This window comes from Poecilia reticulata, chromosome 15 (genome assembly GCF_904066995.2).
Source record: "Poecilia reticulata chromosome 15, P_reticulata-male-v2, whole genome shotgun sequence".
Taxonomy (NCBI): Eukaryota; Metazoa; Chordata; class Actinopteri; order Cyprinodontiformes; family Poeciliidae; genus Poecilia; species Poecilia reticulata.
The window spans coordinates 20544099-20558574 of record NC_088844.1 but is presented as its reverse complement, the minus strand read 5'-3'; the positions used below and the strand labels follow the sequence as shown (position 1 = coordinate 20558574).

Here is a 14476-nt window from a genome sequence, read left to right as displayed (position 1 = left end):
CTGAAGCCTCTCCTCAGTTCGTTCTTATTGTCCACCCTGCTTCTTCCCACCATGACTGTATGTCTGCCAGCAATTGGCTAAAGTGAGAAGATTCATGCTCTCTTTTTGTGGCTGCACTAACTTTAGGGATTTTTTTATTAGACATTTGGGGATTTGGGGGCCTAAAAACGGGAACATGTGGGGTAAAAGCCAGAAATGTAAACACTGTCTTTAATGATGTATTAAATGGAAAGATACCTGGCTATAAAACACAAAGGTGTGACTGCCCAGTGAGTTGGGAGCTGGAATATGTTACAGCTTATGATATGTGGTTCCAGGCTTGGGGTGGTACGACTCAGTAGCCCGCTCTGCAGGTTCCTGATCCTTTCAAGCTGCCTGATCCCATGAAAGTGATTCCAGATGGACTGGAGAAGGTGGGATATACCACCACTGTCTGCCCATTCACAGCAAGTACAATTAACAGCTTGAGCTCCTCTATGGTCTAGCTATAGAGAAAATAAGCTGTGTAGAGGTTAGAAAAACACCTAAACGCGCCAGGATTATTGTGTTTCTTTATCTAAATGAGAAATATTGTGAAGCAAAAGGGGACGGTAGTGTCAGTGGCAACATCAACATTTTGGCTTCAGGCTCCTGATCCCATCATGCGTGGTAAAAAGATATGGGTGAGGAAAAAAGACAACTTGTTGTTTTCTCCTGGTAAAACTAAACAATGAATAATGACTCCTGCTAGATAAAAAATGTAGATGGACAGCTGTTGGTACCCACTTGGGTTTCCACCACATGGAACATGTCGGGTCCGTTGCCAGCAAGTCGGTTGGGTATCCTGATGTCCACAGTGGAGCCGGGAAGCCTGCTGGGCCCCTTGTTTATGGCCTGGAACCATCAAGAAGAAACAAGAGAAGAGAAAATGAAATAGATGTAATGTAGGGAAAGATGTAAAAAAATAGAAACTCGAAGTACCTGGAAAGTCAGATTGAGAGGCTGAAAGTTGCATTTCATGTCTTCCAACTGGATGAAATGAGAGGCATCGATGGAGTTTCCATACGAGAAGGAGCCTGGTGTCACCACACTGCAAGATTGGTTCATTAACGCAGGTAAACATTTACTCCAACAAGGATTCACAGACATTTCCCCAAAGCAAATGAACTATACATTTTTAGGAGATATTTGTGCAGTGGTCAAACTTCACAAAGTTTGACCACTTTTCATATGCCTTTTAACAGGCATATGAACATAAAGAGAGAAATGATGGATGGATGGATGACACACGGACGGACGGACAGATAAATAAAAGGATGGATAAATAGTTAAATGGATGGTCAGTAAAGGGAGAGAGAGATGGATAAAAACAATTGTAAACAGATGTAGAGCTAACAAGTCTAAAATAAAAATAAATTTCCTGACTTTTTTTTTTTCTCTTTTCCAACTTGTAAAGTCCTTAAAATAAAACTCTGAACGGTTCCAGACAGTTTGGTTCAGAAATGATCAGAGGGGGTTTTCTTTAGCAACTGAAAAATGTGTCCAGATTTAGTCTGAAGCCTCCTTCAACATCAACCACAGCTGCCTTATCACATGTCAAGAGTTCTGGCAAATATGGGCTGTTTTACATCTTTCTTCTTCCTCTGTGAAGCAGAGCTATGATAAAGTAATCAAAGATAAGGGTTTCAGAGCTGATATCCTCCACAGGGAGGAAAAACACTCCCTCTCTTCCTGAACAGATGGAAATCCAGACCGTGTGTGACTCAGATGTCTGTTAGACAGCTTCGGGTTTGTAAAGCAGGAACTGTAGCATCGTGGCTGATCCGGTTAGTTCTTACCCAGTAATGGTGGTGTCCGTCTCGTGGATCAGAGAGATGGACAGGTCTAAACTGTTGTCGGAAAGTTTGTGCTCCGGGTTGGCGCTAAAAATACAAAGAGCAATAAGGTTGCAGTCTATTTGTCTTGTTAACATTTTTCATAGCTTCTCACGTTAAAACCAGAACTTCCATGTATTTTATTGGGATTTTTTTTGTGACGGACCAATGAAAAGTGGAGCATAATTGTGAAGGGGAGGAAAAATTTTCCAGTTGTGTACAAGTGTACAAAGTGTGGTATGCACATATTGTTCTGCCAGATTTGCACATCCAAGGACTGTATTTTGTGCCCATTCTTCTTTCCTCAGCTAGACTGGATGAACAGCTTTAGTGGACATAAATTTGTAAGTCAGTCTACAGGTTCTCAGTTGGATTTATGTCTGGACTTTTGACCGGGCCATGCTAGAATAAATAAACTTGAATCTAAACTAAACTCTGGCTGGATGCTGAAGGTTGTCCTGCCAGAAAGTGAACCTCCGCTCCAGTCTCAAGTCTCTTGCAGACTCAAACAAATTTTCTTCAAGTATCGCTTTGTGTTTATTCCATCCATTTTATCATCAACTCTCACTAGCTTCTCTATCCCTGCTGAATAAAAGAATCCCCACAGCACCATGCTGCTACCACCATGTTTGCTGTGTCACCTTAACTTACAAACTACAAACTAGACTAAGCAAAAGTTGGCAGTACACATTTGCACGGCACACTTGTCTAATGTTTGTTTTATTTTTCTTCAGCTTTGCAACTATGAATCAGTTGGATTATCTCATTAAATCCCAAATTAAATATATTTGTGATTGTAATATGATTTAAGGTTAAAAAGCATAAGATGTAAAAATATTCACCCTGTATTTTAATTAAAAAATTTCAAAAAAGCTAACTTCTTTGTAACAGCCGTACCTTTTTGCTTGAACCAAGAACTGCAATGTGTCGTTTTCCCCAGAAACCTGAGTTGTGTCAAAGATGACTGCAAAATGGTACTGCAGAGAGCAAAACCAGAGCAACAATGAGCCGTTTTCAATAAAGTAAGTCACACACACTCAACTAGAGCTAGAAGATGCATGTTAGACCTAACTACCTTTGTTTGAGCCCTCATGAAGGGAAATCCCACACTGCATTTGAGGAAGTCCAAATCGACGAGTCCACAGGAAATACCCTTTTCTTCCTGCAAAAAGAAAGATAGACAGAGAGTAAGAGGAGGCGATGAGAACAGACAAAGTGGAGACAGGCTGGGTGACAGGCATGAAGACAAATGACAGCAAGAGGAAGAACCAGCAGACAAGACGTAGACTGCAAGCACAAAGAAATCAGCTCTGATAAGTTTGCGGGGGCGGGGGGCAGGGGGGGGTGGCATTGCAGTGGCTTTGAATGGCAGACTAAATAAACAAATTAGCTGCAAGAGAGAACCGTCAGGTGCAAATCCCTAGTAATATTTACACTACGATCAGAGAATATTATGTTTCCAAACTGAAGGAATGGGTTTCGAGTTTTTCATGGAGTTCTAAATCAGGTTTGAACAAAGAATGCACAAAGCAATGATGGCACACACGTCTTAGCGGGTGGGTAATTGGACAACGGCCAGACTGTGTGTTTGGAAGCTTGTCTAAACAGTATAGAGCTTCGCAGGCTGCGCTGTGTAAACACTGAGGGCTTGACCCCATGAGGAGTAAGAATTCTTTTAGTGAGAGTTCACTGAGAGCCTTTAAGCTGAGCTCACGGTCTGGGAGCAGAGATGCCTCACAAAGAAAAAGGGAGGCTGCACACTCTTGGAATATTCAGTAAGAGGCCAGTGGAAGAGGTGGTGATAGTCTCTGTTGATGTATTTAAAGGTAGACATCCATTTGCGTTATCATCCAGCTACCTCCTGCTTAGCAGTCCCCCCTGGCTTCATTGAGTCACCTTAAAGGGATCCTCTAATGCAAAATTCACATTTTCCACATTTGTGTACTTCCATTTGGATTTCAGTTGCATCTAAAAACTGCCCAAGTACTTAAGGAAAAACACCAATATATATGTTTTCTGGAAATAAATTAATGTTTTTTGGTGTCTGGAAAATGAGCCATTTCAAAAACTATTCCAATATCTCTACAGGAGATATTTCCTGCCCACAGCAATCTACACCAACTCTGTAATTAAATGAGTTATATTAAGTTTTCCTTTGGGATCCATAAAGTATTTTTGAATTGAATTGAAACCTTCTGAATATAACGTCAAATAACCAGGCACTGCCCCTCACACAGCAACCCCAGTGAAGTCCAGTCTGTTACCTAGCAATGTCAGGTGAGATTCACAATGTTTGGTTAGCTGGTTTTAACGTATGCGCTGTACAATGGTTGCTGGAAAAGACGACTGTTTTATGCTTGAATTCCATGCTGGAATCTTGTTGTTTGTGTAGGAGGCTCTACTTCTGCTTTTCAAAGATGTACAGTTGTATAATTGCGCATCTGCTTGCATCCATTTTCATGTGCGAGTGTAAACATTCAGTTGGGGGGCGTGGCCAGCAGCAAGTTATTTGGATTTAAGGTGACAAGAGGCTTTAAAACGCACATTCTGAAAGGAGCTCAAAATAGGCAGAACTGAGCAGACTAAAATACATTTATCTAAGAATTATTTTGTGCAAAAATGTAATGAACATGTGCATAACCCATCCTAATCTGTTGAAGAAAGCATAATAGGTCACTTTAAATTAAACCCGTAATGGAGACCATGGTGAGTCCTGCAGACGGAGGCCGGTAGAGGGTTGAAGGTCCCCAAGCAAAGCTGGCAATAATGGAATTTCCTCTATTTCCTGTATTTCTGCATGCTGCTGTGCAAACAGTGCTGATCCCAACGGGATGGCCAGGATTGAGATTAGGAAAGTTATCTTATTTACCCATCAACCACCTGGCTGGTTGAGAGAGAGCAGAGCGCGCTGACATGTGGCACAGTATGCCTCTGCAGTGACGGGAGAAACGAGGTCTGTTTGTTCAACACTTCTTCACTCTCTCGCTCTGCTCTTTCTCAGTCAGGATTGGGATTGTCACAAGTAGCAGGCAGGGCTATTAAATATCACCAGCTCTGTTTACGCTGCTCTGGAGAATACGGAGGCATCTTGTGGAGTGGTATGTCAGTGTAAATGACAATACACAGGAGGCCTGTTTTTCTGCATGACTTCCCAGTGTTTTAATGTCTCCATCCATCAGAGTATTTAGACATTTGGCTTGGCTTCGGTCTTCGCAGTCCAAGCCATAGTCATCACCTACTTAATACTATTCTTTGTAGGTATGCAGATTAATGTTTTCATCGCCTTAACTATGAAAAATGTCACTTTATATAGCCAAGAAAATCAGTGAGTCAAATATTCTTTGGTTTACACTTTCCTCAATCACATTCCAAACCTCTGGGCTTTTTACCACAATGTTAATATGCTCCAAATGTCGGAGCATTCAGCAATATGAAAGCTGCTGTCATGCTGTTTCCTATCTCACCATGTATGCTAATGTACTAAAAGATGTGGGTATAAACATGAGGAAGTGAAGTAGATTTTCTGAAACATCAAGACCTGTCACTACTCTGAGGTAACGAGTGTCACGGGATAAATAATGCAAGAATATCGAGATTATTTCATATTTAAAGATCAACAGGGAATGACATTTATATTCTCTATGATTGAACCCATGAGATGGGTAATAACTAGTTACATTACATGAGTTACTTTTCGGAAAAGATGTAGTTTAGGAGTATTTTTATACTTTTTACTTTTACTTAAGTAATATTATTAGAAACTATGATGTTACTTGAGTAACTGTGAGTAATTTCACTGAACAAATAAGCTTATTTTAATCTAACTTTCACAGAAAATATACAAATGAGTTTTACATTGAAAGAAATTGATTTGAAAAAAAAAAAATTCTCTTGTCTGATTTGGTTATTTTGCAATTATGACCATGATGTTATCTAATTATTTTCCTTTTAGTCTTTAAAATAAACAGTTCACATAACTTTATACTTTGGTTCATTTTAATATTAAAGGTTTGAAGTTTTGATCAGTAACTCAGTTCTTGAGTAGTCTTTTTGACTTTTTTTTTACTCTTACTTAAGTAATTTCTTAGATTGTTACCTTACCACTACTAAAATATGTTGAAGTAGTGCTACTCTTACTTAAATACAATTTCTGGGCGCTCTACCCACCACTGACTGAACCCAGTTGGTTGTAATTCTATTTATTTTATCCAGAGCGCTCATTTATTTATTTCTCCATTTTTAGCACAATTTTCATAAACCTTGGAAGATAATTTGGTGGCATAAGACATCTGCTTTTCTTTACAAAAACATAGAAGAGAAATTGAAGATTTGAAGAAAAAATAAACTTATATCTGAAGGAAAACAATTGTTAAAACTCCAACCTAGCGTAGGATTTTCTTTTTCTCCTTAAGCCCCTTCATCTCCACAGGCTACCGGCACCTTGTGGTGCAGGAACATGAGAGAAATGATTCACTCCAACCTTAAATCTGAGGGGAGACACGTGTCTCACTGCTGCTTTGCCAAGTGCAGAAAAAGGCTCAGAGGGTTTGCTGACTTTAGCTCAGAAAAAGAGGGTCACATCATCACCTCAGACTTGTAAGTTAGTAATTACAATTCTGCTTAGAGCACACGGTAATAAATCTGCTGTGTGGCCTCTTTGTAATCCTTTCCTACTGTTCACTTCCTGTTTCCTTTCTGCAGCAGACCACCCTGACTTATCATCTTCCTTAGCAACACGAGGCTTTGGGGCAACCTGGGTAAACTGACTCCAAATGTCAGCTGTGCTCATTAGATTTGCTATGAAACTGAAACGCTCTCACTGTAGTTTTGATAGTTCCCTGCAGCGTGTATTCTGTTTAAATTCGATTTCATCTTTGTGTGGAGCTTTCAACCCCACCCCATGCTCGGTGTTTTGTGGAGTCAAGCTCCTGTATTGCAGCGGTGAAAAAAAGGCAGCTGAAGAAAAAACAAAGGGCCCATTATGAAAGAAGAAAAGCCTGATGAATGCTGTCAGAGCGTGCCGTCTGACCTGCTGAATCTCTGAGATGTGAGCGGATCCTTGCATCAAGTGAGCACACAGATGCTAGCAGAGGCAGATACTGTTAAATCTATTGACTCCATGAGGTGGAAGTGGGCAGATATTTCTCTTACAGTAAGTATGCTTAAATCATCAAAACTGTGAAATTCACTTTTCGCAGGTTTTTGCTCTTCCGTTTGGGTCTCAACTGTTTCTATGAACAGCTCAAGTGCTTAAAAAAAATCACTGAGCTATTTATTGGCAATTAGTTAATGTTTTTTAGTGTCTGAAAAACAAGTCGTTTTAAAAAACCTGTTGATTGTTATGTCACATTTGACGGACACTGTGCCGTTACTTAGCAACCCCAACCAAGCCCAGCCACGTTACCTAGCAACCTAAGTGCTGCTCCAGCATGTTTGGTCAGCTGGTTTTACCACTGTAAGCATTGTACAATGGCTGCTAGAAAAAACAAGTGTTTTTTTTTGTTGACTTACCATCCAAAACCCGCTTGCTGCATTCTATTAGCTGTGCAGGAGGCTCTACTTCTACTTTTAAAAGATGTATGGTTGTATAATTGCGTATCTGTTTACAGCTATTTTTATGTAAACATTGATTTGGGGGGTGTGGCCAGCAGAACCTTATTTGGGTTCAAAGTGACAAGAGGTCCTAAAAAATCTCATTATGAAAGGAACTAAAAACAGATCAAACTGAGTAGACCAAAATCAAATTATAGAGGAAGAATTTTGAGTAAAAAATGTAATAAACATGTTTTGTATCACCCATAGGCCTATCCTGACCTGTTCAAGGAATACCTTTAAAGGTAGTTCAAAAAGTCCAGGAGCCAAACTTGTTATGGGAGCTTGGGTAATATCTGTTCTGCCATGTTCCCACACATATAACTCATGCGTTGTTGACTTGAGACGTCTGTGTTGAATGAGTCACAGAGGTGAATGTATGACAGGTCGGCTGAAGGAGCTGCCCTCAGAGACAGGACAGCTGCTGCTGCTGCTCCTCCTGCTGCGGCTGCCCTGCTTCTTGTCCTTTCATCTTCTCGTCTACCTACGCAGCTCAGGAAGTCTAGCCCCTTGGTCCTCACACATAAACATTTCTTTTATGTGCTTTACTATTTAGACTACACTTCTCCTGTATACACCTGGATAAGCTTTGCACAGACGCTGCATTTGAGAAAATGCACATCTCGCGTGGAGGAACACAACCCAACAAACTGTGCAGTGGAAGAAAAAATATGCATGCTTTTCACATTTTTAATAATAAAAATGTATAAGTTCTCCGCTTTCCTTAATTTACTAACCCTAAATAAAGTGACATCCAAATGAGAAAAACGCATTTCAAATTCCTCACAGCAAACATGGAAGAAGCTCCTCTGATTGGATGAAAAACATAACTGTAAAGCAACATGCACAATTTAAGTCAACACCGCACAGCACAGTGGTGGCAGTATCATGCTACTTTTCTGCAGTGACAGGAACGCCGATGACAGTTGACATGAAGATGGATGGAGCTAAATGCAGGTTAATCTCTGAAGAAAAGCTGCTGGAGGCTGCAAAAGACTTGAGACCGGGACAAAGCTTCACCTTCAAGGAGGAACTTGGACTGAAACATTCAGCCAGAACTACAGTGGAACGTTATAGAACAAACTAAAGCATATGTTTGCCAGACTTTATTACTTTTCACTAACAATCTCCATCTAATCTGGCAAAGAAGAATATAAACACTTCCAGTCTCAAGTTATGCAAAGCTGGTATTGCAGCAAAGTTTCTACAAAAGTAATAACCCAAGGTGGCGGACACAAATGCAATCCACACTTTTGAGATTGTTAAATACCATTCATTTTCTTCCGCTTCAGTTATTCACTACCAAATGTGAAACATTGGAGAGAGAACTGCATGGTTTACCGAACATACGTGGGAAACAGTAAATGAACAGGAAGTACTCAGAGACCTACAGACCTTCTGCCAGAAGTTGATGTAGAGAACTTCCCTGGAGAAGTTGAAGTAGATGTTGGTGTCGTAGGCGTCGTCTCCAGAGTTGGAGATCGTCACGTTCAAGGAGACGTTACGCACTGCGCCAAGAGCCAGATGCGGTCTGACATGAAGTCTGGCAGGAATATATTATTAGTACGTTAATAAGCATTTAATTGAGTAAAAACGTAATCAGTTAGCACTAGTTGAGCAGAAAATTTAGGATTTTATTCTTCATCCTTTTCTATTTTTATTAATTTTATTAGTTGCTTTAACTGGTTTTGTTTTGTTTTTGTTCTACAATGTACTTTTTTTTTATTAAGTTAGAGGTGATTTTATATTTTACACAGTACTTCGGTAAACTATTATCATTTTAAATGTACTATTGGAACAAATTAAATCTCTTTTTGGTAGATGTATGTTTGAGGTATGTTATTTGTCTCTTGTGAAAGAAATTGTCCACAAATTGTTTACATTTTACTTCTTTTCTTTAAATAAAAAAATAATGTATAAAATAAGACACAATTAGAAGAAAGGGGGCACTGTTAAATAAGTTTATACGTCTTCTGCCTATCTCCTTTTTAAACAAGTAGTTATCTAAATATCTATCCCAGTATTTCAATGTCCATCCATCTTCATTACACCCTTGTCCCTTAGTGGGGTCAGGAGGTGCTGGTGCCGATCTCCAGCTAACGTTCCGGGCGAGAGGCGGGGTCACCCTGGACAGGTTGCCAGTCTGTCGCAGGGCGTCTTTGAATGTGAATATGACTGAAAGAAATAAGCTAAGCTAACTAAACTTTGACTTTGAACCAGTGAGAAATGTTTAAAGTTTCTTTTAAATTTGTTATTTTTGTAGAAAAGCTTCTTAATAGATTGACAAACATATCCTGGGTTTTTCATAAAACAGAAAGTAAAAGATTCAAAAATGTGAAAAGGCACCTCCCTGACTATGGAAAAACATATGGATGGTCTCCAGACATGCGTCATGATTCCCCTACCCACACCCACAAGGCTTATTACATCAGTTCAGTGTCTCTGAACTGAAAGCAGAGACACACAGATTGAAGCTCAGCTGCAAAGCAGAAGGTCTTTTTACCCAGAGAGCAGGAGCTTCCCATGAAGCCTGAGGTCTGCAGCGCAGTCGTCTGACAGGCAGTTCTTCTCAAACCAGGTCTGAAGGGGAAACGCAAAGCAAACAGTTCAAATGACCTCATGCTGTTCATGAACTGAAAGCAAAGCCTCAGCGATCAGACAGGGGGCAGTGTTGTGTCGCTGCAGAAGACATCAAGAAGACTTTATTCTAGGAAAGTTTATCTAATTTCTTGATTTTAATTACTGTCGTATGAGGCTAAGTCATGAAAGGAAATTTAAGACGAGTGGTTTAGTTTGATTACTTTCCGACACATGGGGTCTGTAGATACTTAAAGAAAAAAAAATCATTTATTATCTAGAAAAAAAAAGAGAGGAAAAACATGTGGGGAAGGTTACTGGGGGTTGGAAAGAAAATAAATAAGTCTCTCTAGATTCCCCTCAGATAAAAAAATTCCCTCAAAGACAATGATAAGTAACTAAAAGCAAATTATTTTAAACTGTGGTTGACGTATTTTCTACATTCCTGCGATGGCCAACAGGGAAACATAACTATAAAGAAACAGGTGTGAAGATAATCTACTAGAGAGTCAAGGTGACGAGGGAAATTAGGTCATTTTAAAAGATCGACACATTTTTGCTGAAACAATAAAACAAACAAAAACATTTGAAAATGTGATTTGCTGCTTTGTTATAAATAAGCAAAAATATTTCACACTACATTTTTTCTATATTCTGTGACATTTTATAGAAAAGCTGATCATTTTAAGTGGACTAGTCACATTCAAGAATATATATAAATAAACATGCATTATATAAGATGAAAACTACACATGAAACTAGACAAAAACACTTGGTAAGACTTTGTGTTTTTGCAGTCTGGGCTTTATTTCAAATTATTTGAGGCTTTACACACTTTATGAATACATTTTGCCATTATGTCTCAGTATTGTACCTCATTCTTGACAGCAATCTTGCTTCCTTTCCTCCATCGCAGCACTGGTGTGAGCGCAGGCAGTTCTCGGTCCTGCTGTCCCGTCATCACATGCTTCCCCAGGCTGTAGGCCACCTCGAATGTGATGGCTGTAAACACATCCTTCACTTCTTTCTGCAGGGAACACAAACAACCAGACGAATGCTAAGAATCTGTACCACTGAGTGCACGAAGTGCACACAAAAAAACTGTAAAAACTGAACATAACTTCAGAGAAGTAACAGTAATGTAAGTGTCTGGGTGATTATAGTCATTTAATGTCTTTTTCCAATGAACAATTAACATGTGGTGCAAAAAGTGAACACAGCAGATTTTGAGAAGATCACACAGTCTGGATGTGATGTGATAATATCTCACGAGGCCGAAATGCAGATCACGTGAAACGGTTTAAATGGATGAGTGACACCTCTCTCTCATCAATGACTCCAGTTTTTGTTTTTATTTTATTTTTTTGCCTTTTACTCGATGAAAGTAATAAAAGCAGAACCTCTGTGAGTTCCAGGCAAAGTTGATCTTTTTTTAAACCTGCTGGCACTGCCTCTGGGAGATATCGCTTCGCTTTGGCTGCTCCATCTGAGACCCCAACAAGGATTGTTTGATTTGGCGTCGAGTTTGGAAATAATGCAGACAGAATGAAAACAGGGGGCTTAACGTGATCAGATCTTTAATCTCTAAGAGACGACAATGCTGGAAGACGCACGTGGGAAAAGCTGATGGTGATGAGGGGTTTTCGTCTATCAAAGCAACCCTCCGCTCTTTGAAAGGAGCTAGATAGGCTTTATTTTGGATTCACAGTCTCAAAGCTGCAGCAAAAACATTAACAGCGACCTCAGTCTCTGAACCTGGTGTCGACCGACACAGAGCCCAAGCCCACAATGTCAATAGAAAGCTCTTCCTTTCATCTTCCGGTGGCCGTCACAGCCGGTCGTTCTGTATCACTTTCAACGTTTTGTCCTTTATCACTGTGCTACACGCTGACCACCCGCCCATCCTCTGCCCACGGTTAGGAGCAGGGTCAGTCTGGGCTTTGAGTACATCACCGGTGTCAAACACACCATGAGCACGTCAGGGCTGAGAGATTTATGGCAGGAAGGAGTCGTCGTTGGCCGGACATGAACAGACAAAAAACTAAATTATTTGAGGTACATTCGGGAAACGGTGCCACACGTAGATAAGAGCACAGCTTTGATGGTAACGTTAGCTCCACATGTGACATCTTTTTGATGTTTAAACGGTTTGATTTCAACAATTCGAAAACTGTGCGGAAAACAGGCAGATATAAAAGACCAACACGGTTAAAGTGCTAAACTTTTCAATCATGTTCTATTCAAACTCTATAAAATCAGCAAGGTCGCCTGAGAATTTGCTGGTGTTAGATCCACACACAGAGTAAATGGATGGGACTTGAAATATGATGTCTATTCTTTTGGTTGGTCTGGATCAAAAAAGGGACCTTTTTTTGTTGTGGTTTGCCTTCACATTGTGGTTTTTTTGCAAAAGGACTATAATTTGTAAATAAAACCATGCGGGTGACGGTCATTGCTCCCACTGGTTGTGGGACAGAGCACAGAACCGGAAAAAACCAACATGGAAGTTTGAAGCTGCATTTCTGTTGTATACATTTGGCTCATTTTTACCATGACGCCCAACAACAGTGGCTCATGAAGTCCAATCAGATGCACGTTTCCTGTAGCTGGTTTGGATCAAGTCCAGTGTATTCACACCAGAGTTTGTTTGAAAGCAAACTGAGACCAGCTGAAAACGTGAGTCTCGGTCCGGTTTTTTGGTCCACACCAGAGTTTGCTTGAGTGTATTCACACCTGGACAAAAGGTGTGGACTGATGGGGGGAAATGAACTCTGGTCCATTTAAAGCAGACCAAATGTGTCAGACGTGAATACACCCACAGGCTACCAAACAGCAGCTCGATATATTGTGGTACTCTATTTGAAACCTAGGAATTGAACATTGATGCACTTTTCTTTTCACAAGGCTTTTCACTAATTATTTACAGCAAATTTGAAAGTTGTTCATACTGTGCAGGCCTACAGCTACCACAGTTACTTTGCAGAGCGGTATTTTGATCTTTAATCTAAAACACGCTAAATTAACTTAATGAATCAAATAATCAGGCCCAGATTGCCAGAATTAGCTGCTATTATGTAGAAAAACATACACATTTAGCAAAAAAAAGTCTCACATTACTTCAATGAGGGATCAACAAATGGTTCCAGGATGAGTGACTGATTGAGACACGGGACGTTCGCAGTCCATCTGTCACAACTTCACGCCTCATTTGAAAGTACAGAAGCTCTGTTGTTCCAGCCGTATGTCGGCTTATTCTCTTGGTAACATGACACGGTTATTTAGTGGTGGTGCACTGTGTTAAATGCTGGCAACGCCTTCAACCTCAGTGGCAATTAAAACAGGATGCTTGAAACGGCCCTTGTCCTTTGTCCTCTAACTGAACTGACCTCCTGGGAGAAGACCGCTTCAGTCTCAATCTCTAAAGTCCCCCCCATGCTTATCGCACATTTTCATATGCCACAGGGGACACTGCGGACAAAACGGCTTAAAATAGAATGGGTTGTTTTTATACAATCCCCTATTTTATTTATCGCACAAGTAAACAGGACTCGATCTGAATTTACAGTGGAGGAAATTTTACCTGAATTCCTAAACAGAAAATCTATTTTTTTCCTGTTTCAAACAGGAAGGAGGACTGAGAGTGAACTGGAGAGCTCCCAGGCCAAACAGTGTGCACTATAAGCGCCAGAGAGGCTGTTCGGTAACTTCGGGCCTGAGCTTTTAATATCCCTTGATCGGTGTTGCCAATTACCCCACCCAAACTCACACCATTGGTGGGGTCGTTTCCCCCCTCACGGTGCTGCGTTTATGGAACAGAGGAGTTCCTGAGCTGCAGCCGAGACGGAGACACAGGCCAGTGTTTACTGGCCATTACGAATTATTTTATGAAAGGCACCCCAACAACTGCTCCTCACATGCTAGCGGAGTCCTCTAAGAGACGGCTATTCTATAGTTAACAGGCATTTACTGTGTTGAGGGCTCCTACAAACACATGCTCTGCTGGGTGTGTCCCTGTTTGTTCAGAGACTCAAACATCCATTGTGCTTATGATTAGTTGCTTGTTTTATTCAGAAACAATCTACCAGTGAACTTTAGATATGAACCCTGAAATAAGTAAACTTGTTATCTCAACGCATTTATGGAGAAATAGCAATTTAGAGCACAATGCGAAAACATTACTACCTCTTAAAGCTTTCCACATTTTGTCACGTTACAACCGCAAACTTTGGTGTATTTTACTGGAGTTGATTGCAGCAGATCAACACAGAGTGGTGCATAATTACAAACTGGAAGGAAAATAATATGTGGTTTTCATTGTTTTTTTTTCTTTTGCAAGGAACTGCAGAAAAATCATCAAAATGCTAAAATCTCTTGACTGATACAGTTGCTGTTATAACCATTAGTTGTGTGAACTTCATGACTGTTTCCAAGTGGATGGAAGGAAAGCAAAAATT

General features: G+C 40.3%; 1 protein-coding gene across 1 annotated transcript in view; it reads right to left on the bottom strand.

Moving 5' to 3' along the window:
- The window catches only part of itga9 (integrin, alpha 9), a 66461-nt gene that overhangs the window by 10999 nt on the left and 40986 nt on the right, over window positions 1–14476 (bottom strand). The window contains exons 16-23 of the mRNA XM_008429923.3: window positions 10897–11049; window positions 9949–10025; window positions 8841–8988; window positions 2929–3015; window positions 2751–2830; window positions 1818–1901; window positions 961–1069; window positions 766–873 (exon numbers count right to left, since the gene is read on the bottom strand). Coding sequence (XP_008428145.1) covers window positions 766–873; window positions 961–1069; window positions 1818–1901; window positions 2751–2830; window positions 2929–3015; window positions 8841–8988; window positions 9949–10025; window positions 10897–11049 — 846 coding nt within the window. The remainder of the gene's footprint in view (window positions 1–765; window positions 874–960; window positions 1070–1817; window positions 1902–2750; window positions 2831–2928; window positions 3016–8840; window positions 8989–9948; window positions 10026–10896; window positions 11050–14476) is intronic.